The 27,393-nt window shown below is 39.0% G+C and overlaps 1 protein-coding gene across 2 annotated transcripts; it reads left to right on the top strand.

The window, feature by feature from the left end:
• Positions 1-1,870: 1,870 nt before the first annotated feature.
• Positions 1,871-26,955, top strand: EIF1AX (eukaryotic translation initiation factor 1A X-linked). Of its 2 annotated transcripts, XR_004348099.1 has the most exons (8): positions 1,871-2,104; positions 13,126-13,209; positions 15,309-15,412; positions 16,497-16,547; positions 18,678-18,759; positions 19,903-19,994; positions 22,944-26,185; positions 26,347-26,955. XR_004348099.1 is itself a non-coding variant. In XM_032620165.1 (7 exons), exons 1-7 carry the CDS (start codon positions 2,089-2,091, stop codon positions 22,947-22,949), a joined length of 435 nt encoding a protein of 144 aa, XP_032476056.1. In that variant the 5' UTR covers positions 1,871-2,088; the 3' UTR covers positions 22,950-26,955. The 2 variants fall into 2 exon arrangements, 1 of the variants encoding a protein (XP_032476056.1); XM_032620165.1 differs by having other exon boundaries at positions 22,944-26,955.
• Positions 26,956-27,393: the final 438 nt, after the last annotated feature.

Genomic DNA, 27,393 nt, shown 5'->3' with positions numbered 1-27,393 from the left:
AAGCTCCCCTAGCCACATGGGCCTTCTTGCTGTTTCTTGAATATGCCAAGCATGCTCCCACTCAGGGTCTTTGTCCTTGCTGTTCCCTCTGCCTAGAACACATTTCCCCCAGATGTCCCCATGACTCACCTCCTTCAAAATGATTCTGATGATCAGTCATGTTTGGGAGCCATCCTGTAACAGAGAAATGAAGCCTGATTTTTTTTCTCCTTTGGTGTTTTATATTGGGTAATTGACAGAGACTTTTGATTTTTAAATATTTAAACTTCAAATATTTGGAATCTGATTAGTTGCCACGTGCTAGGCACAATTACTGAACACTTGAATGCATTATATCAATTTAATTCCCACGACAACCCAAAATGGTAAGTACTATTCATACACCCAATTTAAAGATGAAAAAAACTGAGCCTTATAAATAGGTTAAGTAACTTGTCCAAGATCATATAGTAATAAGTTGCTGCAGAGCTGAATTTGAACTGGGTCTCTCTAACTCCAAAGCCCAAGTTCACAATTATTTGGCCTGGAAGTAAAATTTAAATAAATTTTATAGCTATCCTTTCATCCTCAATCGTGTAAACTGCAAAATACTGCAGATGGAAAGAGAAGCCCGGATCTTTCCATTTCCTCTAAGAAGTGCATCTGTCATTGGTTTGTCATCCTCAACTCTTAATAATGTTTTGGGCTGGATACTGCTTTGTTTAGGGGTGACGGGCCTGTACTGTGCACTGTAGGATGTTTAGCAGCACCCCTGGCCTCTGCCCACGAGATGCCAGCAACACGGCCTTCCTTCCCCAGATGTGACAACCAGAAGTGTCTCCAGACACTGTCAAATGTCCCTGGTAGAAAACCACTTTGTTTGACAATTGTACTTTATTTCTCTGTCACTTAGGTATGTCCACCTCCTTAGAAAATGTTGAAATGCTAATGTTTTCAGAAAGGTGATTTATTTAAAATAAGCTTGCTTAAAAATAAAGCTATTCATCCTGCATAGTCAGCTGTATTAGCTTGCTGAAGTTACCATAAACAAAGTACCACAGACTGGGTGGCTTAAACAACAAAACTTTATTTTCTCACAGTTCTGAAGGCTACCAATCTGAGATCAAGGTGTCCGCAGTGTTAGTCTCTTTTGAGGTCTCTCTCCTGGGCTTCTAGGATGGCCGCCTTCTTACTCATGCGATGCTCCCCTCTGTGCTGTGTGCTAATCTCTGCTTACTTATAAAGACACCAGTCATACTGGATCAGGGCCCACCTTAATGATCTCATTTCAATTTAATTACCTCTTTAAAGACCCTATCTCCAAAGTCACATCCTGAGGTATTGGGGGTTATGAATTCAACATACGAATTTTGGGAGGATACAATGCAGCCCCTAACACTGAGTTTGTCTTCTCCCCTCCCTTCCTGTGTGTTGAGCACTTACTATGTGCCAGACATTCTGCTAAATGCTGGTAATAGTAACCAAGAGATGTGATCTCTGCCAAATAAGGTTTACAGTGAAGTAGGAAACACAGATATTTATAAAGTAATAACAAGTGTCATGCAAATATTACGCTTTAGGCCAAGTTAAGACTGAGCTGTTGAGATTAGAGTTAATGAGCCCGCAGCTCAAACCTTGAGACGCCAGTCTGCCACAAAGCAGCCAGCAGCGGGCGCTACCAGAACCCGCCTTTATTGTGGTGCCTCGGCCCCGCCCACTCCCTCCCGGATTCCGCCTTCTGCCTGCTCACGGCCCAGTCCCCCAAGGGGTTTGGCAAACTGCGGTAAACGCTCCGGAACCGCGTCACCCTCCGCTCTGACAATAGGCGTCAGTCGGCCCCGCCTGCGCCGTAGGGCCGGGAGTGGGGGCGGGCCCTGACGGCGCTGGGAGGCGGGGAAAAGCGACGCAAGCAGCCGCGACGCCATTTGTCGCGGCCCAGCGTGGGTGCGAACGGATCTCGGAAGAGCTCGGTTGTTAGACTCACGCGCGCGCGCGGTCCGCTCTCCCCCGCCTGCTTCGTGTCACGCTGTCCCACGCGTCGCCCCTCGGAGGAGTCGCCGCCGCCACCCAGATAGGAGTCGGAGACGCAGCGAGGCCGTCGTCACCGCCATGCCTAAGAATAAAGGTAATGCCGCCTGGACCCCGGGACCACGACTCCGCTCGGCCCGGTCTCCCCGGCTGTGCACGCGGCCTCCGGATCTCCTAGGCGGCAGTAACCTGCCTCTCCGCCCTGCCTGCACGCAGCTGGGCGATCCGGACGCGATCCTGGGCTCGGGAGAGGAGCTGGGAAGTTACTCCTGTCTTCCAGTTTGGTCACATCGGGGTGGAGCCGACGCCATTTTTGTAGGGCCTCCTGCGGGAGGACGTGTGCTTCTGCTCCAGATTCGCGCCAGACTGACCCTGGCACTATAGGGACCTGTGGGGAGACCTCCCCCGTGGCCGCCTGGGCTTCGCAAATGGGCGTCTTTGGCCTTCCCGGCAGTTCTTAACTTTCAAAGGGTGATACCTGTTTTAAGTAGCCATCAGGTACTTCTGCATGGAATTCTTTATGGGCAGTTGTTGGGTATTGTTGAGACTACTCCCTCTCTCTTTTGTAAGTAGTGGACGAAACCTTGATGCATTAGGGTTCCTCTCTAGAGACTTACTCTTACCCATCCTTTTACGGGGCTTTCTTTTTCCCAGAACACCTGTTCCATATTTAGCCAAGTTTTCTACTTTTGCTCCAGATCGGTATATATTGTGATGGGAGTAAAGACCTTTCAGTTCCTACCATTCTTAGGCCAAACATTCACAAACTGTCAGATTTGAGGATAATTTTATTTGGAATTTGCTGAATGGAAGGCCTAATCTAGGTAAAAGCAGAACAGTCCTAAAGAAATTCTTTTTTTAAGACTTAATGGTGTTTCTGTCTTCAGTATTCTTAACAATTTCTCAAAGGAAATTGTGGAAGTCGAAACAGGGAAAAGGTATTTTCCTACAGGAGAGGCATGTATTTCACAACCCACAAGTTTCCTTTGATTAGTCATCTTTGAGACCCCTGCCCTGACCCAGGCCTACTCTGTTCTCTTTTTCACTTCACAGCTGGCTCCAGGAATTCTACCTCATTTCCTCTTTGTAGCTGTCACTACTCTTTTTATTCCTTGGTGTATTTGGTTGCAGTTCTGTGCGAGATTTGGTGCAGCTCTCTCAGGGCACTCCACCTCACTGCCCTCTTACTTGCCGTTCCTTTTTGTAGCAAGTATTTTACTGCTAATTATTCTGGTAAAGACGGGGTGACAAAATAGGGTTTTCAAAGTCATGGTTTTCTTGTAACCTACATCATCTTTTATCCCCTCTGAGATGGTAACTGGATCCATTCAATAGATATCTTATTTTTCACCTTTATTTCTGGCGATGAGATTTCCGATTTCCTCACTAGACTGTAAGTTCTGAAGGGCAATAGTAGTATCTATTGGAGAAGATTGTATCTATTGGAGAAGTAGTATCTAGTTTGGAGAAGATTGGCGTCTTTAGGGCTATTTGTCTTCCCATGCCTGAATGTAGTATATCTTTCCTTTATTTAGGTGTTGTTTAATATCTCCTTACATTTCATGTGCATCTTTTGTCCGGTTTATTCCTAGCTACCTTATATTTTTTGGTTGCTAATTAAAATGGTAAAATGAAAATATTAGAATGAAAGATTTCAGACCTACAATAAGCTATAAAGCAAATATAATGAGTAACTGTCTGCAGTTGATGCATCAGTCATGTCCTGTCAGAAGATAGCAATAAAAGTTATTTTCACAGACAAAATTTAATATAAAGAATAGGGGACTTCCCTGGTGGTCCAGTGGTTAAGACTTCGCCTTCCAATGCAGGGCGTGCGGGTTCGATCCCTGGTTGGGGAGCTGAGATCCCACATGCCTCACGGCCAAAACACCAAAACATAAAACAAGCAGTATTGTAACAAATTCAATAAAGACTTTAAAAATGGTCCACATCAAAAAAAAAATCATTATAATATAAAGGTTGGTTAACCCATGTATTGTAGAGCTGAAAAGGCAAAAAGGGAACCACCCTAAGGTAGCAATTGCTAGAAACAGCTCTGGCTCCTAGAACTGGAGGGAAAAAAGGAGAGAGGTTGTTATTATTAAGACTGACAACAACAACAGGGATTTACTGTAGAGCACAGGGAACTATATTCAATATTTTGAATTTATGGTAATAAACCATAATGGAAAAGAATCAGAAATAAAGAATTTAGATATATACATATATATGTATAACCGAATCACTTTGCTGTACACCTGAAACTAACACAGTATTGTAAATCAGCTATACTCTAATTAAAGAAAAACAAACAAACAAACCTGACAAAACTTGGAGGAGGGGCCCAGACCTCTAAAGAGGGGGCGCTGTAGCAGGGTCTTTGAGGACCCTGTGAGGTTGGTTCTGGGGCAAAGCAAAAGGGAATCATCTGCAACCACTGAAAGCAGTTACAGCCAGGAGAAGACTGCTGCTGAGTTTATGCCAGTAAAACCGAGAAGCAAATCCCCTTTCTGCTCCAGCCTGCCCTCTGCAGCGTCCCAGCGGCAGGGCCCAACTGGCAGCAGCGGGCCAAGGAGAAGGGTGGGGGTGGGGAAGCTCCGAGAGGAAAGCTGCAGGACCAGCACTGGTGCTCAGCTTCTGGCCGGGTGGGGTTCCCGGAGGCCCACAGCTCAGGGCGGGCTTTTGTGGTGTCAGTGGCCCAAATGGCAGAGGGACATATTTACAGTTGCGTTATCAATGCTAAATTTCTAACAGTAATTTCTTAACATCATCCAACATCCAGTCCATTTTCAGATTTCCCCTATTGTCTCAAGGATGTCTAGAGTGTAAGTATATAATATACCTAATGTCGTATACTATATTTTTTAATTTATTGAGGTGAAAGTCACATCACGTAAAGTTAGCCACTTTAAAGTGAGCGAGCGATTCGGACTTCCTTGGTGGTGTAGTGGTTAAGAATCCGCCTGCCAATGCAGGGGACATGGGTTCGAGCCCTGGTCCGGGAAGATCCCACATGCCACGGAGCAGCTCAGCCTGCGAGCCACAACTACTGGGTCCACATGCCACAACTGCTGAAACCTGCGCGCCTAGAGCCCATGCTCCGCAACAAGAGAAGCCACTGCAGTGAGACCCCACATTGGGTTGCTAGCACTTGACACTTAGTAGATGCTCAGTAAATAATTGTTGGATTAAGTCACCTCCCTTCTGTTGACTCCACCCTTAGGTGAATAATAGGCTCTCCCTTGGTTCCAAAGGGACTGAACTACATTAAAACACATCCAGTTCACAAACGTCCTTTAAAGTTCATTTCATTACATGGCAGTAAAATAGGGAAGGGGATGATCAGGGTATGGTTAATTCTGGTAAATTGACAAGCAATGAATCATTCTTTTATAAATAACACATGAGGCATACAAAAATTATAAATAACGCAGTGAACGCCTGGGGAATCAACCCATTACTCTGAACTTGAGAATTACAACACATATTCAGTTAAAGCCCTCTGTGTTCCCCTCCCCAATCCCCTTCCGCTCCCTCTCTTCATCTCTTCCAGGAGGTAGCCACCATTCTGAATTTGGTGTTTAAGCATTCCTATAGTTGTAAAACCCATCTGTTATCTTTACTTGTTATCTTAGAGGAACAGTACTTTTCAAGACTCCCGAGTTTTACGAGATGCGGTTTACTAATGTGAAATAAATTCATGATTATTTTTCTGTTTTTATTCATTGGAAAAGCCAGAGCCTGTGAACATAATCTTTGTGATGTTTACACATGTATTGTCACTGTGTGTTGCCACTAACTGTGTGTTGAATGACTTGATTTGGATTGATTCTTACCAGCTTATTTCCTCTAGAATCCTCTAGACTCTGTCAGTTTATTACCTCAGGGAAAAAAGGTAGCCTTGGGCCCACTAATGAAGAGCAGTTGGGGTAAGGTGCTCCCTCCCACACTTCAAAGAAGTTACTACTTTTAGTTTTAAAATCACCAGTCCTTTAGGAATGTATGGGCTACTCTTGAGTGATTGATTCAAAGAATTTTCCAACTAAATATGTGACTCAGTAAACAAAGTAGGTGTGGTACTTGCACTGATGCCCACTCTGCTTTGAAGATTTGGCATGGTTGGTGGCTTGAAGCAGAGGATACTTTTTCTCTTTCTAGGAAATGAGCTCTGAGGACTCTGGGTGGGTCAGGACATTGTAGAGGCCTGCCGAACATAGCACAGAGCATTGTGAGACTGCCCCTGGGACCGAGTAAGTGCACATGACTCAAGAAGTTAAGAGTCTGTCTTTGCAGTGGCCAGGTACACGTTCTTTTTTCTGTTTGGGCTGTGAACCTGTTTTTGCTGCTTCCAGGCTCCTCCCGTGAGTCGCTTAGTGTCGCTACCACTTAACACCTTTCTTCTGTCTTTTGGAATGGCTGCCAATGTGGTTTAGGTTCTAGAATGGGAACAAAACGCTGTGGAGAGATACCCTAATGTGGGGGCCAGGAACAAAAAAGGATTAGGTTGGATCTGATCACCCCCACTCACTAATAGTGTGTTGCTTCTCTGAGCTTCAGTAAACTCACTGGTAAACTGGGCATAAATGACTTATTATCTCACAGGGTGATAGTGACAAGTAAATGGGCGGCATTATTGCATACTGGTTAAGAGCATAGTCACTGGGGTGATACTGCCTGATGCAAATACCAGCTCTCACTTCATTCTCTCTTGTGAGATAAAGACAAAATAGTGCCTATCTGATAGGCATAAGCTTGTTAAGGGCGAGTTACTGGGACAGCGAGAAGTCTGCTTGGATTGAAGCATAGGGAAATTGAAGAGGAGTATTGAGAGGTAGATTGCTGTCATGCTTATAGGTTGAAAGACTTATATTCTTTAAGGTAGTTATGTTACCGCTAACAGAAATAAGGATGTTTATTAAGGACCAACTTTGTAAAAGAAAGTAATTTGAGTTTTGAGTAAAATTTGAATGACAGTAGCCCGTTCACTGGAAATGTGCTGAGCCTCACATTAGAAATAAGAGGCCAAAGCTTAGCTGAAATAGTAGGATGAGATGTAAAATTCTTAGCATGGAAGTGGTAGGTGAGAGAAATTTTTCCTTAGAAAGTAGGTAAGCAGAAGCTGAGAATTTGGACTTAATGAAGCTCAAAAGGGATAGGCATAGTGAAGGGGTAGGGGGTGATGAAAGGTCAAGAATAGTGCAAGTGGCCCTTTAAAAGTCAGAAAAAGAGTTGAGAAATGATCAGCAGTGTCATTATTTAAAGTATGGAAAATGGGAGGGAGGGTACAGATTTTTAAGGCTACCGGTAGATAGAAGAATTCTAGAACCCTACATGGTAGAAAGAATATAGAGGCACTTGAATCTTCTGTTCTAACTCCCTCATTTTATAGAGGCTGGAATTGAGATCCTGAGAAGTTTTGTGAAAGCTCCATGTATCCTTTATTCCTCCCTTCACATATGGTCACAATTCCCATCTTGTTTCCATCTCAGAAATATTCCTCTTATTTGTCCCTTCCTCTTCACGGTCAGGCTAGGTGTGCTTCATTCTATGTGTAATAAGGACAGTGACCTTCTTACCAGTTTTCCCACCCAGAGGATCATGTCACACCTCTATTTTTTGTCGAACTATTTAAGATTTTTTTTTTTTTTTTTGCGGTACGTGGGCCTCTCACTGTTGTGGCTTCTCCCGTTGTGGAGCACAGGCTCCAGACGCGCAGGCTCAGTGGCCATGGCTCATAGGCCCAGCCGCTCCGCAGCATGTGGGATCTTCCCAGACCGGGGCACGAACCCGTGTCCCCTGCATCGGCAGGCGGACTCGCAACGACTGCGCCACCAGGGAAGCCCTATTTAAGATTTTTGAATAGTAAAATTCATGATTCAAGTTTCAAAAAGTGTAGAATGAAATGTCTTTCCTAAGTGTGTCCTCTTGCCAATGAGTTCTTCTCACAGGCAGTCATTAACTTTCTTGTATGTGCCCTTCCAGAGATATTTTATATGTAATCAAGTATGAATATCCCTTTTTTACACAATGGTAGCTTTATACTCTTCTTCAGCTTGCTCTATTTGTTGTTAAACTTACATTATGAAGAATTTTGAACATATACAAAAGTAGACTAGTATAATGAGCCTCCATGTACTCAACTCCTGGCCTCAGACGTCATTAATTCACAGCTAAACTTGCACCGTCCACACCAGATCAGGGTCCACATATGGGCTATACATTGTCATTGGTTGATATCTTTTAAGTCTCTTCTAACTGGTAGGTTCTTCATCCATCTGTGGGGTTTTTTTCCTTCATAATGTATCTGTTGAAGAAAACAGATTGTCTTGTGGATTCGTCCCCATGTTGTCATCGTCCCCGTCATCCCCCAACCCCCAGCTAGATTTTGCTGATTGCATCCCTAGTGTACCTTTTTACTGTTTTTTACCAGACTGTCTTTTAGAGCAGTTTTATGTTGATAGAAAAATGAGCAGAAATTGCAGAGTTCCAACTCCCACCCTCCCAGTTTCCTCTATTATTAATATCTTACATGAGCCACTATAGATAGTCCATAGTTTACATTAAGGTTCATTCTTTGTGTTGTACGTTTTATGGATTTTTGACAAATATATAGTGACATGTAGCCACCATTACAGTACCATACTGCGTTAAAAATCCTGTTGTTCACCTATTCACCTGTCCTTCCTTCCCCGCTCCCCATCTGGCAACTACTGATCTTTTTACTCTCTCTATAGTTTCACCTTTTCAAAAATGTTATATGGTTGGAATCATACTATTCAGCCTTTACAGATTGGCTTCCTTTCCTTAGTAATATACATTTAAGGTTTCTCCATGTCTTTGGGGGGGGGTTGATAGCTCATTTCCTTTTATTGCTGAATAGTATTCCATTGTATGCGAGTACCACAGTTTATGCTTTCACCTACTGAAGGACATCTTGGTTACTTCCAAGATCAGGCAGTTACTACCTTGCTTATTTTTTTTTTTTTTAACATCTTTATTGGAGTATAATTGCTTACAATGGTGTGCTAGTTTCTGCTTTATAACAAAGTGAATCAGTTATACATATACATATGTTCCCATATCTCTTCCCTCCTGCGTCTCCCTCCCTGCCATGCTCCCTATCCCACCCCTCTAGGTGGTCGCAAACCACCTAGCTGATCTCCCTGTGCTATGTGGCTGCTTCCCACTATGTATTTTACATTTGGTAGTGTATATATGTCCATGCCACTCTCTCACTTTGTCACAGATTACCCGTCCCCCTCCCCATATCCTCAAGTCCATTCTCTAGTAGGTCTGTGTCGTTTTTCCCGTCTTACCTGTAGGTTCCTCATGACCTTTTTTTTTTCTTAGACTCCTTGTATATGTGTTAGCATACGGTATTTGTTTTTCTCTTTCTGACTTACTTCACTCTGTATGACAGTCTCTAGGTCCATCCACCTCACTACAAATAACTCAGTTTCATTCCTTTTTATGGCTGAGTGATATTCCGTTGTATATATGTGCCACACCTTTATCTGTTCATCCGATGATGAACACTTAGGTTGCTTCCGTCTCCTGGCTATTGTAAATAGAGCTGCAATGAACATTTTGGTACATGACTCTTTGAATTATGGATTTCTCGGGGTATATGCCCAGTAGTGGGATTGCTGGGTTGTATGGTAGTTCTATTTCTAGTTTTTTAAGGAACCTCCATACTGTTCTCCATAGTGGCTGTACCAATTCACATTCCCACCAGCAGTGCAAGAGTGTTCCCTTTTCTTCACACCCTCTCCAGCATTTATTGTTTCTAGATTTTTTCATGACGGCCATTCTGACAGGTGTGAGATGATATCTCATTGTAGTTTTGATTTGCATTTCTCTAACGATTAGTGATGTTGAGCATCGTTTCATGTGTCTGTTGGCAATCTGTATATCTTCTTTGCAGAAATGTCTGTTTAGGTCTTCTGCCCATTTTTGGATTTGGTTGTTTTTTTTTTTGTTATTGACCTGCAATGAGCTGCTTGTAAATTTTGGAGATTAATCCTTTGTCAGTTGCTTCAGTTGCAAATATTTTCTCCCACTCTGAGGGCTGTCTTTTGGTCTTGTTTATGGTTTCCTTTGCTGTGCAAAAGCTTTGAAGTTTCATTAGGTCCCATGTGTTTATTTTTGTTTTTATTTCCATTTCTCTAGAAGGTGGGTCAAAAAGGATCTTGCTGTGATTTATGTCATAGAGTGTTCTGCCTATGTTTTCCTCTAAGAGTTTGATAGTGTCTGGCCTTACATTTAGGTCTTTAATCCATTTTGAGTTTCTTTTTGTGTATGGTGTTAGGGAGTGTTCTAATTTCATACTTTTACATGTAACTGTCCAGTTTTCCCAGCACCACTTATTGAAGAGGCTGTCTTTTCTCCACTGTATATTCTTGCCTCCTTTATCAAAGATAAGGTGACCGTACATGCGTGGGTTTATCTCTGGGCTTTCTATCCTGTTCCACTGATCTATCTTTCTGTTTTTCTGCCAGTACCATACTGTCTTGATTACTGTAACTTTGTAGTATAGTCTGAAGTCAGGGAGCCTGATTCCTCCAGCTCCGTTTTTCTTTCTCCAGATTTCAAGATTGCTTTGGCTATTCGAGGTCTTTTGTGTTCCCATACAAATTGTGAAATTCTTTGTTCTAGTTCTGTGAAAAATGCCAATGGTAGTTTGATAGGGATTGCATTGAATCTGTAGATTGCTTTGGGTAGTAGCGTCATTTTCACAATGTTGATTCTTCCAGTCCAAGAACATGGTATATCTCTCCATCTATTTGTATCATCTTTAATTTCTTTCATCAGTGTCTTATAATTTTCTGCATACAGGTCTGTTGTCTCCTTAGGTAGGTTTATTCCTATTTTATTCTTTTTGTTGCAATGGTAAATGGGAGTGTTTTCTTGATTTCACTTTCAGATTTTTCATCGTTATTGTATAGGAATGCAAGAGATTTCTGTGCATTAATTTTGAATCCTGCTACTTTACCAAATTCATTGATTAGCTGTAGTAGTTTTCTGGTGGCATCTTTAGGATTCTCTATGTATAGTATCCTGTCATCTGCAAACAGTGACAGCTTTACTTCTTCTTTTCTGATTTGGATTCCTTTTATTTCCTTTTCTTCTCTGATTGCTGTGGCTAAAACTTCCAAAACTATGTTGAATAAGAGTGGTGAGACTGGGCAACCTTGTCTTGCTCCTGATCTTAGTGGAAATGCTTTCAGTTTTTCACCATTAAGGACAGTGTTGGCTGTGGGTTTGTCATTTATGGCCTTTATTATGTTGAGCAAAGTTCCCTCTGTGCCTACTTTCTGCAGGGTTTTTATCATAAGTGGGTGTTGAATTTTGTCGAAAGCTTTCTCTGCATCTATTGAGATGATCATATGGTTTTTCTCCTTCAGTTTGTTAATATGGTGTATCATGTTGATTGATTTGCATATATTGAAGAATCCTTGCATTCCTGGGATAAACCCCACTGGATCATGTTGTATGATCCTTTTAATGTGCTCTTGGATTCTGTTTGCTAGTGTTTTGTTGAGGATTTTTGCATCTATGTTCATCAGTGATATTGGCCTGTAGTTTTCTTTCTTTGTGACATCTTTGTCTGGTTTTGGTATCAGGGTTCTGGTGGCCTCGTTGAATGAGTTGGGAGTGTTCCTTCCTCTGCTGTATTTTGGAAGAGTTTGAGAAGGATAGGTGGTAGCTCTTCTCTAAATGTTTGATAGAATTCGCCTGTGAAGCCATCTGGTCCTGGGTTTCTGTTTGTTGGAAGATTTTAAATCACAGTTTCAATTTCAGTGCTTGTGATTGGTCTGTTCATATTTTCTGTTTCTTCCTGATTCAGTCTTGACAGGTTGTGTATTCCTAAGAATTTGTCCATTTCTTCCAGGTTGTCCATTTTATTGGCATAGAGTTGCTTGTAGTAATCTCTCATGATCTTTTATATTTCTGCAGTGTCAGTTGTTACTTCTCCTTTTTCATTTCTGATTCTATTGATTTGAGTCTTCTCCCTTTTTTTCTTGCTCCTGATCTTAGTGGAAAGTGGCTAATGGTTTATCAATTTCATTTATCTTCTCCAAGAATCAGCTTTTAGTTTTATTGATATTTGCTATCATTTCCTTCATTTCTTTTTCATTTATTTCTGATCTGATCTTTATGATTTTTTTCCTTCTGCTAATTTTCGGATTTTTTTCTTCCTCTTTTTCTAATTGCTTTAGGTGCAAGGTTAGGTTGTTTATTTGAGATGTTTCCTGTTTCTTAAGGTAGGATTGTATTGCTATAAACTTCCCTCTTAGAACTGCTTTTGCTGCATCCCATAGGTTTTGGGTCATCGTGTCTCCATTGTCATTTGTTTCTAAGTACCTTGCTTTTTAACTTGCTTGATGTATCCTACAGCTATAGGACAAAATGTAAACTCTCAGGGTTGCCAGACTTGTTGCTCTCCCTCTACTGCCACAAAATCAGTGTCCCTTTCCAGTTGATAAAACTTTACCCACCCCCCACCCCGGCCCAATTATCTTCTTTTTGCACACAGACCTTTCATTTGGGGGAGCAGGTACAAGAGAGACCCCATTTTATAAAATTTATCATGATCCGTTATATATCCCTCCTTGGTCCTGTGGGCCACTGTAGGAGGAGTTCACTGAGCAGTGTATTCAACCAAGTAGTCGTTATGTTTATGATATCTCCTTTTGGTTTGTTTGTATTTTATGTCAGCAGTATCCCAAAAGGGATTTCCAGGAAGGGTAGGGAAGTGACGACATGTATATGTTTAATATGATTGGAGATACATGACCAAATTAGGTGAATTTTTTAATTTTTCATTTTTTTTCAGGTTTTTGTTGTTTGTTTGAAGTATGGTTTACAACATTATATTAGTTTCAGATGTACATCATAGTGATTCAGTATTTTTGTAGATTAGACTCTGTTTAAAGTTATTGTAAAATACGATATTCCCTGTGCTGTATAATATATTCGTGTAGCTTATTTATATTACACATAGTAGATTGTACTTCTTATAATTTAAGTGGCTTTTAAAGAACATTCTGTAAGCCCTAGTTTGGTTTCTTTTTCTGTTGTGCAGATAATTAATGTCTTTTTCTTTAAAACTATTAGGTAAAGGAGGTAAAAATAGACGCAGAGGTAAGAATGAGAATGAATCTGAAAAGAGAGAGCTGGTGTTCAAAGAAGATGGGCAAGGTAAGCATTTTCATAAGTTAGGTTTCTTTCAGTAATAGTTTGCTTTCTTAAGTAAGGTTTTCAATTTCTCAACATAAAAGAGATACTGTTCATAATCCTGAGCAAAAAACCGCATGTCCCCTTTTGCTCTTCTCCATTTCTCATCCCCCACACTTCTCCAGAGCCTTTCTCCTGGTAGTTATTTCTTGGTATACTCAGCATGCGCTGAGGATTGATGGCGTTTCTGTAAATGTGTATGTTTCACTGTTTTATGTGAACACTCATGTTACAACTAAGAATGAATTGAGCAGTTCAGAGGGAATTAAGCCTCAAAAGCTATGGTTGACGATTCCATGACTTAGTAGACTTTTTTTGATAGCGAATGGTGCTACATAGTATGTTCAGTAGACCATGGGTATTTGAGGAATGCATCTGAGGCATGTAAATTACATGTAATTTCATAACATAATAAAATGAAACTGAACAGTTGACCTTTTCAAACTGATTAAGATTTTTGTTAAGTGCCAGATACTTAACAGTAGTTTCCCATGTTTTGTTTGGTTTTGGTTTTTGAGAGTTATGTTTTTGGGGGTTTTTTCGGTGGGGGGGTGGTTAACATCTTTATTGGAGTATAATTGCTTTACAATGGTGTGTTAGTTTCTGCCGTATAACAAAGTGAATCAGCTATACGTATACATACATCCCCATTTCCCATGTTTTTATTTTGAGTAATTTCAAACTTTCAGAAAAGTTGCACTCTAAGTACCATGAATTCCTTTAACCCCTTCATCTTTGTGTGCGTGTGTGTGTTTTTCCTGAACCATTTGGAAGTTAGTTGAAGACATCATGATACTTTTCCCTTACTACTTACTTTATCGTGTTTCTCCTAAGAACGAGTATATTCTCTCACGTAACTGCAGTAGGATTATCACACTCGTGAATATATTATTTATCTAATATATAGTCCAGATTGAAATTTTTCTAGTTATCCCAGTAATTTTCAGCAGTTTTTAACAAAGAACTTTTTCTACTTATCTTTTTATAGAACTTGGTAGATTTGTTCATGCCATGAATATATAAGCCACTAAAGATGAAACATGTTATTTGGCTAAAAGACCCTTTTATTTCTTACCCTTGATTCTTGCCCTCCTTTAGCAGTTGAGTTTATTTTGACTGCCATTACTTTTTCTTTTTCATGTTTTCCCCCCACTTTGGAAGAGAGCCTGCCTTTAAATCGACCAACCGTGTTGAGGCCCTAGGTGGGTGCTAGGTTCACTGTAGTCTGAGTAACTCACTTCCACTTGTCAACACCACAGTCGAGCCTTTGAAAGTTTTGTTTCAGTGTATTTACAAATTGGTGGATGTCCTCTTTGGGGATCAGCCTTGCATACAACTTGAGTAAACTAAAGGTTCTGAAGTGACCCCCCCCCCCCCCGGTCTTCTGTCATTTAATGACAGAAGAGACGGCCCGTGTGCAATCCACTGCTCATAATCTCAGTTTTTCAAGTGGCAGTGAAGTAGGGTGGCTTCCTGGGTACCCTTTTGGAAAGATTTTTGATTAAAAGTTTGGCATTTTGTCTGGGAGCATCTTTCCAGCTTTACGAAAACTTCAGAATAATCACTAAGATATTCTAATTTAACAAAGACATTAATAACATATAAGCTGATTTTTATTTGCCGGTGTACCAAAAATTGTGTTGCAGTTAGCCTCTAAAGACTAACCCTCTGAGGGAAAGGAGACGAAAGTTGGGCGAGGATCCAAAGTGAGAGATTGATGAGATACATTTTAGTGTACATTTTGGGCCAGGCCACCTTGATCTCCAGAAGTAGAGCATACGGTCATGAAGACAGTGGACAGTCCACTTAACTCAAAATGAGTAGATAATTAAAATATTTCTGATAGCAGGGACAGCTTGTCATAGAAATGGCATTACACAGTGTTGGTTCTGGCTCTGCCGTTAACTAGCTTGGTGTTTATCACTCCCTTGTACTTATTTTACTGCATATACTTATTCCTAACCAACACACCTGTATGTTCTAATCAGTTGTATGTGGACTTTTAAGTTGCTTTTATCAAAAATTCAGCAATATCCTATACCCTTTACTTTTCCCTCCTCCAGAGTATGCTCAAGTAATCAAAATGTTGGGAAATGGACGATTAGAAGCGATGTGTTTTGATGGTGTAAAGAGGTTATGTCACATCAGAGGGAAACTGAGAAAAAAGGTAAGTGTGGAGACTTGTTTTACTTTAATATAAAATTATGGTTAAGGGGAAAAAATGGCTCTAAGGTTTTTATGGGCCAAGGACCTCATTTTTGTAAGTTCCCAAAAGATTTCAGTAGAACAGTGATTTACCTCTAAGTCAAAACAGCAAGATCTTTGATGGTAATTTTATACAGGTATCTGTCTAACGACTCATTTATATCACCTATGTTGTATTCCTGCCCCAAAATGATTAACCTGAATCAAATCATGAGGAAACAATTAACAAGTCCAAATTGAGGGACACACTGCAAAACGAATGGCCTGACTGCTAGTATATATAATGTTAATGTCATGAATGGGAAAAAAACAGCAGGGTGGGCTATTTCAATGTAAAGGAGATTAAAGAGATGCAATGGTTAAATGCAGTAGGTGGCCCTTGTTTGGGTTCCGGTTTGAGGGTGGGGGAAATAGCTGTAAGGAGGTGTTAAGAAAATTTGAATATGAATTACAGTAAATAAGTGTTGTATTAATGTTAAATTTCCTGAACTGAGATCGTGAGTGGGCTGCCTTGGAAAGTAGTGATTAATTTCTCATCAGGGTAGGTGTTCAGGCAGATTTATTGATCAGGTTGGTTAAAAGTCACTCCATCCCTGTCTTTATGAGTTTTAAAAAATTTGTCTTGTTAATGCTCATGTTACCAAACTAAAGGAGTTCTGTTTCCTGTGCGTATTTGGGTGTGTGGGAGGGAGGGAGGGAGATAAAACCACATTCCTAATTTACTATTCTCATATGTTGTAATGGATAACTGACCACTTAGAGGGGTTCAGTATTAAGAATCCCTTAATTTCTAAACTAATCATTGGTCCTCTGGAATTATTAAACTGTCAAGTAGTTAAATAAGATTGTTATTTTTCTAATATCCAAAATTATAGAAAATTTGAAAGTGGCTCAGCTGCTTACTGTAGTTTTTTTTCCTAATTCTAAATACAGGTACTTTACCCACAGTTGGGTGAATAGTATGTGTATTTTATGGGAAGACTGACTCTACCTTGCTCTTGATTGATTATTTTTATTTTAAATGTAACCTCCTGTGACTTTTATAGGTCTGGATAAATACCTCAGACATTATATTGGTTGGTCTACGGGATTACCAGGTAAAAATAAAATTTTCATTGTTTACTTGCTTGAATTTTATGAGCAATTAATGTTTAGAACATAAGTCATAACCATATTTGACCAGTTCCAGGCCAGTATGCTATTCACCGTTGTGTCAACAGACATTTCTTAAGGGCCAGTTCTGTCTTAGGCATTGTGCTAGGTACCCCAGGGATCATGGTTCCCAAATGCCAGTCTGTGGAGTCTGCATTTTCACTATAGAAGAATCACAGACAGTGTGAATTTTTCATGAAGCTAAATAGTCCTTTTTCCCTTTTTGATATTTAAAAAGTTCCCTTTTTTGGAATGAAGGATACTATATTGCGGTGGTTTTGTTGGTGTTCTTACTTGGCAAGATAAAAATAATTTTATGTTGGACTGTCTGACTCCATTTTTTAAAAAAAATTTTTTTTTTAACTTATACGTCTTGAACTCAAAATCTGGAAACCATTACTCTAGGGGATACAACTGAATGAGTCAAGCTGTCATCTCACAAAATGCTTATGGCCTGGTAGTGGAGAGGGTAAGACAGGCACACAAGTAATTGCAGTACAAACCATGATAAAAGTATGTGCTCTAAATTTAGATGAGCGCTTAGGAAGAAAATGGTAGTTGTCCTTCATGATGTCAACCTGGAGACTCTACTCATGCTAGGGCTATGAAATCCATTTGGTTTCCACCTATTGGAACTCATCACCATATATTTACATTTTGAGTGATCGTGTTTCTATTTTTATAACTTTGATCGTACTTTGATTTTTTTAAATATATGTTCCAGAATAAAGAATTAAAATCTTTACCTTAAATCAGTGGTTCTCAACCGTGGGTGATTATTTTCCTCCAGAGTACATTTGGCAGTGTCTGGAGACATTTCAGGTTTTCACACCTGGGGGTAGGGATCAGTGCTGGTCATCTAGTTGATAGAGACCGGGGTGATGCTAAACATCCTACAATGCACAGGACAGTCCCTACAGCAATGAATTATGTGGTCCAAAATATCAACTGTGCTGAGGTTGAGATAGCCTGCTTTAATTTAAACTCGTACCATTTTAATGTCCATTTTCTTCTTTTGATCCTAAAGATAACCCCAGAAGTAGGAACAATTAGTTAGTTCCCTGTTTGACAGATAAGGAAATCAAGGTTCTGAAAGGTGTAACATTCATACTATAAAATGACAGCCACATTAAGTTTTCCAATTCTTAATCTCCCATGATCCTTCTTTTATGTCCCTGCCACTTAAAGGGTGGTACAGGGACCAGTAGCATCACTAGCTTTTGGCAACTTGTTAGAAATGCAGATTCTTGGACCTCACCCCAGGCCTCCTAAATCAGAATGTGCGTTTTAACCAGAATCCCCTTGGGCTTCTGTACACTTACCGTTTTAAGAAGTGCTGGTGTGAATCACACCATTCTTGGATCATTGTGATCACTTACGTTGCCTTTGAGAATTTTTGAAGTTGAAACAATCAGCTTCAACCCTTTTTTTCTTCCTTAACTGAGTCAGATTCCTTTCGGATGGGGAAGTGTGAACATTCTGAAGTATTAGTTTTCAGTGGGACACTTGCATCAGAAATACCCATATCTTTTACCAATACACACTCATGGACTTCACTCCACATCTCCTAATTTATCTGTCTTTAGGAGGTATAAAAGCTCCATAGGAGATTCTGATGGATTTGTACCCTAAGAACCACTGATACGTGGAAAGGTATAATAATTTCCTTGGGTCATTATACCGGTCTCAATTTTTGAATTAGAGTATTTAATCACCTGTAAATTATGGTCCCAGGGAATTTTTGTACTTCAAAAGACTTCTAATCAAAGGGTAACTATAAATAATCCAAAAGATTGGGTCTGTACAGTTCTGCTCTTATTGAAGTGAAATCTATAACTGTCTTCCCTAAGCTTGTTGATCATTATTCATTTACGCATGCAAGCTTCTTTATACTGGGTTAAACCCAAGGATGTTTTTCAGAGGGTAGGAGAAAACTTTAAATTTTTAGAAAAAGGACAAGAGTTTATAACACAACAGTGAAATTTAATTTTCTATCCAGTTTGAAACTAATTTATGGAATAATGGATAATATTTTGGCATAATCATTTGTAAATCTTATTTGTCTCTTTTTTAAGGATAATAAAGCTGATGTAATTTTAAAATACAATGCAGATGAGGCTAGAAGTCTGAAGGCATATGGCGAACTTCCAGAACATGGTAATGTCTGAGATATTACATTAACCTGTTACATAGTGTTATTACCTGGTGGTATTTAGATGAAGGAATTTTGGTAGAATTTTGTGGATTTTGCATGTTTAGTTTTGAGTTTACGTGATTCATTCCAAGTATGTATGCCTGCCTGTACTTCATAATACTAGACACCTTAAGAAAAAAGTAACTGGGATTCTGTTCCTAATAAATATACTTTTGGTGAGGAATTATCCTTTATAAGCCCTAAACTTCTGCGTAATGCCAGTCAACGGAATAAATTTATTATAGTATTTATTTGAAAGTTCCTTTCTAAAGAGACTGTCATTATCTTTAAATGTGAAGCAAGGATAGCAATTAGGTACTGTTGTCGATTTTTATTAAAAAGTCAGTTTTCAGTTCATCTTATCCTAGTGTCATAGTATCCATAGGATTTTGTTAAATCAACGTTTTTTGTTTCTCCCCCGCAGTACAAAAGTTATGCGTTCTTAACGCATAAAACTTAAATAAAAATAAGTTTCTCATGACCTCATCAAAGGGGAAGTGACTTTACATACTATTGTGTAAGCCTGCATTTTTTGTTTGGAAGTTATTTTTTGGTTCTGTTGCATATTATCAAGAAAACTATAATTTTACTTGAGCATGAAAACCCTGCTGAAATTATTTACTTGGCATTTCCAATCTAGGAAATGCTAATATATCTGGGAATAGGACTAGCACTTCCTGGTTCATTTTTGTTATTTAGGGATAAGCATGATTTGACCAAATTTTTCTGATTGATGAGTTTATCTGATGATTTGTGGCTTGTTAGCGTGTGCTCAGACGTTTTTTGAAGTGTAGCTGGAAGTTGTAATAGCTTTAGAATTTGTGTAATTAGAGCCTGCCTCACTAAAAATACCTTTGTGAGCAAAAGAAACTTGTTTGCATTTTGACTTAGAGATTTTGTTGTGTAAAATACTGTTCTATATACTAGGGTTGTTAGGTAGAAGTTAAGAGGATCTTTTTGGTAATGAAACTTAAAAGTTTGACTTGTAAGAGTCTCCTTTTATACTTCAACATTTGATATCCAACCACTTCTTTTAGTGGGCAATTTATTCATTTTACTAACATCTTGGTTATATTATATGAGTATATTTGTTATTGTTTCTTTAGCTAAAATCAATGAAACTGATACATTTGGTCCTGGAGATGATGATGAAATCCAGTTTGATGACATTGGAGATGATGATGAAGACATTGATGATGTAAGTAGCATTTTTCACGTTGAGTTTTTCAACTTTTGTTTGTGCTAGTCAAACTGTTCATGCTTTGAGAATTTTATCATCTTTTTCAGTATTTCTTCCTAAAAAGGTCAATATTTGCTTTGGCAATATGAATGCTAGGCGTTGGAATCTCAACTTGTTTAAGTTAAGGGTGTCTAGAGAGATAGCTATTAAGAAATTTAGCAGACAGTTATGAGAAATACAAGATTTTATCAAAGAAACAGGCCTTTTTTATTGATATAGTTGTACAATATTATATAAGTTACAAGTGTACTGTAAGGTGATTCACAATTTTTTTTTTAATATTTATTTATTTATTTTATTTGGGCTGTGCCAGGTCTTAGTTGTGGCCCACGGGATCTTTAGTTGCAGCATGTGGGATTTTTTTTTTTTTAGTTGTGGCATGCGGACTTCTTAGTTGTGGCATGCATCTGGGATCTAGTTCCCCGACCAGGGGTCGAACCCGGGCCCCCTGCATTTGGAGCATGGAATTTTACCACTGGACCACCACGGAAGTTCACAGTGATTCACAATTTTTAAAGGTTATACTCTATTTATAGTTACTATAATTGGCTATATTCCCTGTGTTATACAAACATGCCTTCTCTTAATTGAAACACTAGTGTGTTAGAAGAATAATCTTGTTTGAACCAGTTTCATATGAAGTGTTGGAATTACAGCATAACATTAAAAGCCCTGTTAAAGGGAATTCCCTGACGGTCCAGTGGTTAGAACTCGGCGCTTTTACTGTGGTGGCCTGGGTTCAATTCCTGGTCAGGGAAATAAGATCCCACAAGCTGTGCTGCGCAGCCACCAAAAAAATAAAGCGCCCTCTTAAAATTGAGGCCTTTTGCCAGTTATTTTATCTGTTGGATATGCACTATTGGCAAACTCTAGGTTTGGAGTTGGTGTGTTAATTTTGAGGAAAATGCGTTGTTTTTTCTCACTGTAAAGCAGTAATGCTCACAAGAATAAGTGCCTCATTGCCCTTCTGCTGTTAAAATATTTCAGTGAAATTCAAACTTAGTTTCTGGCAATATAAATCTATTTAATAACTGGGGTGGTATTATAAGTTACTCTTAAATCTGGGTTGGGCTCTTTAAACCCTTTTAAATAAAAATGTAGTTCAGGAACACCTGTGTATATAAATCTAAAAATAATAGTAGTAATGTTTGATTTTATTCAAAGGTGAAATTTTAGTATACCTAGAGTAGTTGCTCCTGGCCGGGATTGTTTGTGCAACAGAATTACCGGAGCTTTTCAGAAATACAAAGGCTGGGAATTACCTGGCGGTCCAGTGGTTAGGACTCTGTGTTTTTACTGCCAAGGGCCTGGGTTCGACCCCTGGTCAGGGAACTAAGATCCCACAAGCCACACGGCGCGGCCAAAAAACCCCCAAAAAACAAAAAACCCAACCGAACAAAAACAAAGGCTGGTCTCGGGGAAGTCTGAATTAAGTGATACCTACCACCGAGATTCTACAATTAACATCTCTGTACTTGGTTTATCACATACCTGCCTATACCTTTATTCATCCTTCAGTCCATCTTACATTTTGATGCATCTCCAAACCATTTTAGAATACATGATGAATTAAAGAAAATTTGAGTACATATCTCCAGTGTGTATTTGCATTTATGAATTTTTAAACATACAGTACTGTATTTCAGAGCATACCCTAAAATAGAAAAATGAAAAGGGATAAGAAATAAATCCATCATTCTATTTTTTTAACATCTTTATTGGAATATAATTGCTTTACAGTGGTGTGTTTCTTCTGTATAACAAAGTGAATCAGCTATACATATACATACATCCCCATATCTCCTCCCTCCCACCCTCCCTATCCCACCCCTCTAGGTGGTCACAAAGCACCGAGCTGATCTTGATCTCCCTGTGCTATGTGGCTGCTTCCTACTAGCTATCGATTTTACATTTGGTAGTGTATATATGTGCATACCACTCTCTCACTTCATCCCAGCTTACCCTTCCCGCTCCCCGTGTCCTCAAGTCCGTTCTCTACATCTGCGTCTTTATTCCTGTCCTGCCCCTAGGTTCTTATGAACAATATCCTTCTATTTTTTATGTTATCTCCCTTTGGAAACCCCTGAGCCAGAGGATTCTTGTGACTAAGCTGTGAATGACACTTGGACAGTAGATTTATCGATGATTCTCTGTGACAAGAACCTGACATGGAGCTACTACTGTGTTATAGGTTAAGGAGCGATCCCAACATTTTGACAGCTTAGCTGGGGTAGAAGACCTTTTTTAGGAAATAAAGAACCTAGTCAGAGTACATACCTCAATATGAAGCCACATACACAGAGGTGATAGGGTGAGGATCTAGATAGGGTTAAGCTTTTCTAAGGAAAGTATTTCTCAGTTTGTGCCAATGCTTCTTCAGAACTGAGGCTGGCAGTAAGGGATAGTAAAGGTAGTAGTTATTAAAGGAATTTGAGTTATCTTGGACATTTCGTAAGGGTCGCTTTGTCTGTCACCTGAGAACCCGACTTCTTCCCTAAGGTGTTTCTCCAAATGGTTTCTATGTGTTCTAGCCTTCACTCCTATAACCAGGTTGACTGGGAGGAGAATTTGGTATCTCACTTTTCCGTTTCTCAAGGAAGTAACACTCCCTGTGTCTGTTCCTACCCCCAAAATAAATTTCTAATCAGTAGCACAAAAGGAAGGAGATAGTAAAATAGTAAACTTTATTGAGAATATTCTGCATAACGTATAGCATTCTGAAGGCTGCTGTAAAGATTCAATGACAGCAGACCAGAATTGAGAAAAACCTAGTGTTCAGAATTTCCTCTTCAAACTGGATTTGTTTCCCAGATAGCCTAAGGGGGTGCATGTGTCCCTTACATGTGGTAGACTGTTGGAATATAAAAATTCTTCTTTTGGTTGATCTGATGTTCTTTTTCCTTCCAGATCTAAGTCGAACTCAACCTTTCACATTCCACTTTCTTTGAGGATTATTCAACAATTTGGATTTGGGCTGTGACCCGTTAAAGAAGATTAAAATTTCATTAGCATGAGTGCAGTTTGTTAAAGCAGACTGATTTGTTTCTAAGGTATTTCTTTAAAAACTAGTAATGCTGAATTCTCTTAAATGTTAAACCCACTTTGTTCTTTTGATGCGACGGAGCTTATGGGTAAAAGACCACATCTGCTCTTCTAAAAGAGAAAAAAAGTGTGTTAACTGCCTTTCCCACTTTGACCACTTCCAGTAAGTAAATGGATGTTTTGAGTAAAACCATTTGCCGTACACGCATTATGTACTTCTTTTTTTTTTTTTTTTTTTTTTTGCGGTACGTGGGCCTCTCACTGCTGTGAGCCTCTCCCGTTGCGGAGCGCAGGCTCAGCGGCCACGGCTCACGGGCCTAGCCGCTCCGCGGCATGTGGGATCTTCCCGGACCGGGGCACGAACCCGTGTCCCCTGCATCGGTAGGCGGACTCTCAACCACTGCGCCACCAGGGAAGCCCCGTACACGCATTATGAATCATAATTAAGCCCTAGTTTTGACTAGCCTGTTTACTGTACAATGAATTTTTGTATATTCCACTTACTTAGATGAATTATCCCTTGAGATTTTGGTACAGTTTAATGGAGGCAGAAATCTGCATTTAAAGTCAAAAATGATTGGTCTGTTTTTCATATTTAAGTAGCATGTGGCTATTTTTATACTGATTTTGATATTGTATACATTCTTTTCATGATCTTATTTTGCCACTATAAACATCAACAAAAAAGGTGGTTTTTAGAACCTGAGTAGCAGTTTTGAATTTGTAAAGTTGATAGTTGCAGAAATCAAACACTAGGTGGCACCCAGTTATCTTAACATTGGAGATACTGATATAGTTGTCAACTTTTTTTTTTTTTAACTTACTGTGCATCGGAAATTTCCCAAACAACAACAGATTGTTTTGAACATATGCACGTATGTAGAATATTTTTGCAGAACAAAAGGATTATGTTCAAAGTGTCGTTTTATTTTCAGAAGTCATATACGTGTGAGCTACAATTTTGAGTGCTTTATAAACACTTAAATTATGTGTAAATGAAAATTTAATTTCATAACAGTTTGTACAAATTAAGCCTTTGGGAAAGTATCCCTAAGCTGGGGAAAGAGGAGGGAATAACAACTTAATGAAAAGATGGTCTCTCATTTCTGAATGGAAGAACTACATACAGTGGAGAAATATAATAAAGACAGTATCATGCTGCAGAGTATATTATACCCTTACTTTGTGTTTAGGATGTATTTTATTGTGTGTACAGGTGTTCTTTGCTTGTATTTTATTGGGAATTTAGATTTACCCTTTGTTAGTTTTTCATCATCAACTCTAGTAAGATGAAATTAAGGGCAGGGCTAGTTAGACCTAACTAGCCACATTGAAGTGGTATGCAACTGTAAAAGAAATCCTTCATGTAGCTTGTGAAACTTTTATTCTACTGGTCTCCAGAGAACTCTTCAGTGTTGAAAAGTAATACACAGAGGATTAAACCTTCACATGGCTTCAGAAAATAAGCACATCTTTTTTTTTTTTTTATAGTAAGCACATCTTTGATCCCATGCTTAGCATAATTTCCTTTCCTAAGTGTGCAAACTCTGGAATAAAAATCTGAGGTACTATAAAACATTAAATCAAAAACCAGAAACTAAGAGTGGACAATTGCAGTTGATGTTTCTCACTCTGTGGAGTCCCTGAACACTTAACCTAGGTGGAATGCGTCTGAGACCATGGACTGGTTTTTAGTACTCGTAAGGAACCAGCCTTGAAGAGTTGACTGAGTGATCATCTTCGTCGGTAATCTAAACCTCCTAAGATATTTAGGCTTCTGTACGTAAAAGTGTTTTGGTAAATTTGTGGTATATGTAGATCTTTCCTCCGCATTGTTTTACCAAGAATGTTTTGACTCTGCATCTGTGCTACAGTTCATGGTACGGGTGGTGCAACTCAAACATTAGTTTTTCTACTTAACCTCCTCTAATAATATGGTTTGTCTAAAGATTCTTACCCCAATTCACGTGTTTGCAGGTGACATTTTTTTTTCTTGTCTGCGTAGTAACAGCCCAATCTAGTGCTGTTGTACCCTAGAAAATCTCAAATTATAATGGTTAAAATAGTTGGGGTAAACTTGTAGTTCATATGCAACACTACTTGGAGGAATTATTTTACTAACTTGTCTTTAGTGTGGAAATTAGTTTCATTGATTTGATTATATTTCAAAGGTGGAATGGAAGTGGTCCTCAAGAAAAAAAACCTTTTTTGTTGTTATACTGTTTGATTCCTATAATACAATGCTATAAAGTATGCCCTGAAAGAAAATAAAGTCTTTGAAATCCAAGAATAATGATTCTTACTGCTAAGAGAGTGTAATAGTAATTACTAATGAGTTCGATAGGCATGCATTTTTCATGCAGTGTTTATTCCACTTCCAATTAGAGTATATAAATAAGTTGTATTACTAAGGTGGCTAAATAACCAAACCAAGTGTTTGTGTAAAAAAAGACTTGCCAAGATTTAATTGTTTGACTGTTGAATCTTTCTTGAAAATCCCGCCTCTCAAAGAGACCACCTCTTAAGGAGCCTGTAAACTATGCATGATGAAAATTCTTGTATTTTATTAAGGAGTGGCCACTGGTTTACTCACCACATCTGTGGAATCATGGCTATAAGTATAGTTGCTTACAGAACTCCTGGTGACTTGTAGTTTAACTTACTCTCATCTATCTTGTGTAAATATTAAATTATAGGACATTGCATAACATCTTGAATAGATACAAACTGCTGTCAGTATTGACTTCAGAGCAAGTGAGTAATCTAATAGGTAAAAGCATGTTTCAAATAAGATACCTAGCTGGATTTATACTTTATTTGTATTGTGTACAGATTTAACAACATCCAGTATTAACTATGGCTTGGTAGTGAAATGAAAGTAAGTTCTTTATGTTACCTGTCATAAAGATTAAAAAGATTTGTATTGGTGTGAGATGTTTAGATCTCTGTCCTGCTTAGTAAGGGGAAGTTTCATTTATACAGCTTTTACATACCACTTTTTTTTATTTACCTTCAACTACCATCATTGCTTTTTTCTTCCTATTTTAGAAAAGAACAAAATCTGAATTAAGTCTTACTATAAGTGTGATAAGACACTAGCCTCTCAGGTATGGAGTGAACCGAGGAATTCGGAGGGTGTGTTCGACTGTGTCTTCTCTCCCTTCCACAGCCGCCTAGTGCTTAGGAGGCATGTGGTAGAGAGTGAAGAACATGGGCTCTGAGGTCAGGCAGCCTGTGCCACAACCCCCACTCTGCCCTTTACCTGCAGGTGACCACGGGCACCTTCTCCAGCTTGTCTGAGCTTCAGGCTCCTCACCTGTAAGATGGAGATGATGAGAAGAGTACCTGCAGAATCACAGAATTGTTGGGAGGATTAATAATGTGTGTTCGTATGTGTGATCCACTTAGAGCAGTGTCCGCCACTATTCACTTGATATCCAGAACTGTGTAAGATAGAATATGCACGTCTTTTTTATTCTCTGTTTACCATTTCTTTTACTTGCAGTCTTTGGTTCCTATAACAAAAGAGGTGTGTAGAATATATATTTGTATATTCATGTCGACACAATATTTAAAATAATTGCTACCACCCTCATTTAATTCAGCATAAGACTAACAGATGGAAGTCTCTAAATTGCTTAAAGAAAGGTATTTTGCAAAGTACCAACTTGCTCTATATTTCTTTAGAGAAAGCTTATAATTAGTAATATTGGTAGCTCTGGTCATCTTTCATTCTTAAGTCTTTAATGAGTCCTTTTACCATAGATTCATGACAGCTAATTGGTACTGATTTGGAGGTTTCCTTTCCCATCATTTGGAATTATGTAATCAGATGCAAACTACTGCAATTAGAAATAAAATATGAAATAACTTTCAACAGTGTATGCAGTTGATTCTTTTCAAACTGTTTATGACATTTTTAACTAAACTTTTATTCATGATCATTCTTTTCTGAAAATTTTGATGTATGAGGGAAATGTATACTTAATCTGTTTTTTATTTTTGTGTTTTTGGTTGTTTGATTTGAATGAATCCGTTTGGTCAGACTGCAGTTACAGGGTTGCATTTTCTGGGCAAGTGAATTTGTTACAAACCTGTGCTGAAGACATTTTCTAATGGTAAATCAGTTGTCCAGAATGATCTCAAATTTCCAGAATCCCATTCACTGGACCTTATTTTATACTGTGCAAAGACATAGGTGAAGTAGATATTTATCCTCTGGTCAACTTGCTCACTTTTGGTTTTCTTTTTTAACTTGCTCTCTTTTAAAAAGCCAGTCTTTTCTGTTCCAATCCAGGCTTTGTTCGGTTCACAA

This window comes from Phocoena sinus, chromosome X (genome assembly GCF_008692025.1).
Source record: "Phocoena sinus isolate mPhoSin1 chromosome X, mPhoSin1.pri, whole genome shotgun sequence".
Classification (NCBI taxonomy): Eukaryota; Metazoa; Chordata; class Mammalia; order Artiodactyla; family Phocoenidae; genus Phocoena; species Phocoena sinus.
This window is presented reverse-complemented; position numbering and strand designations above follow the sequence as displayed.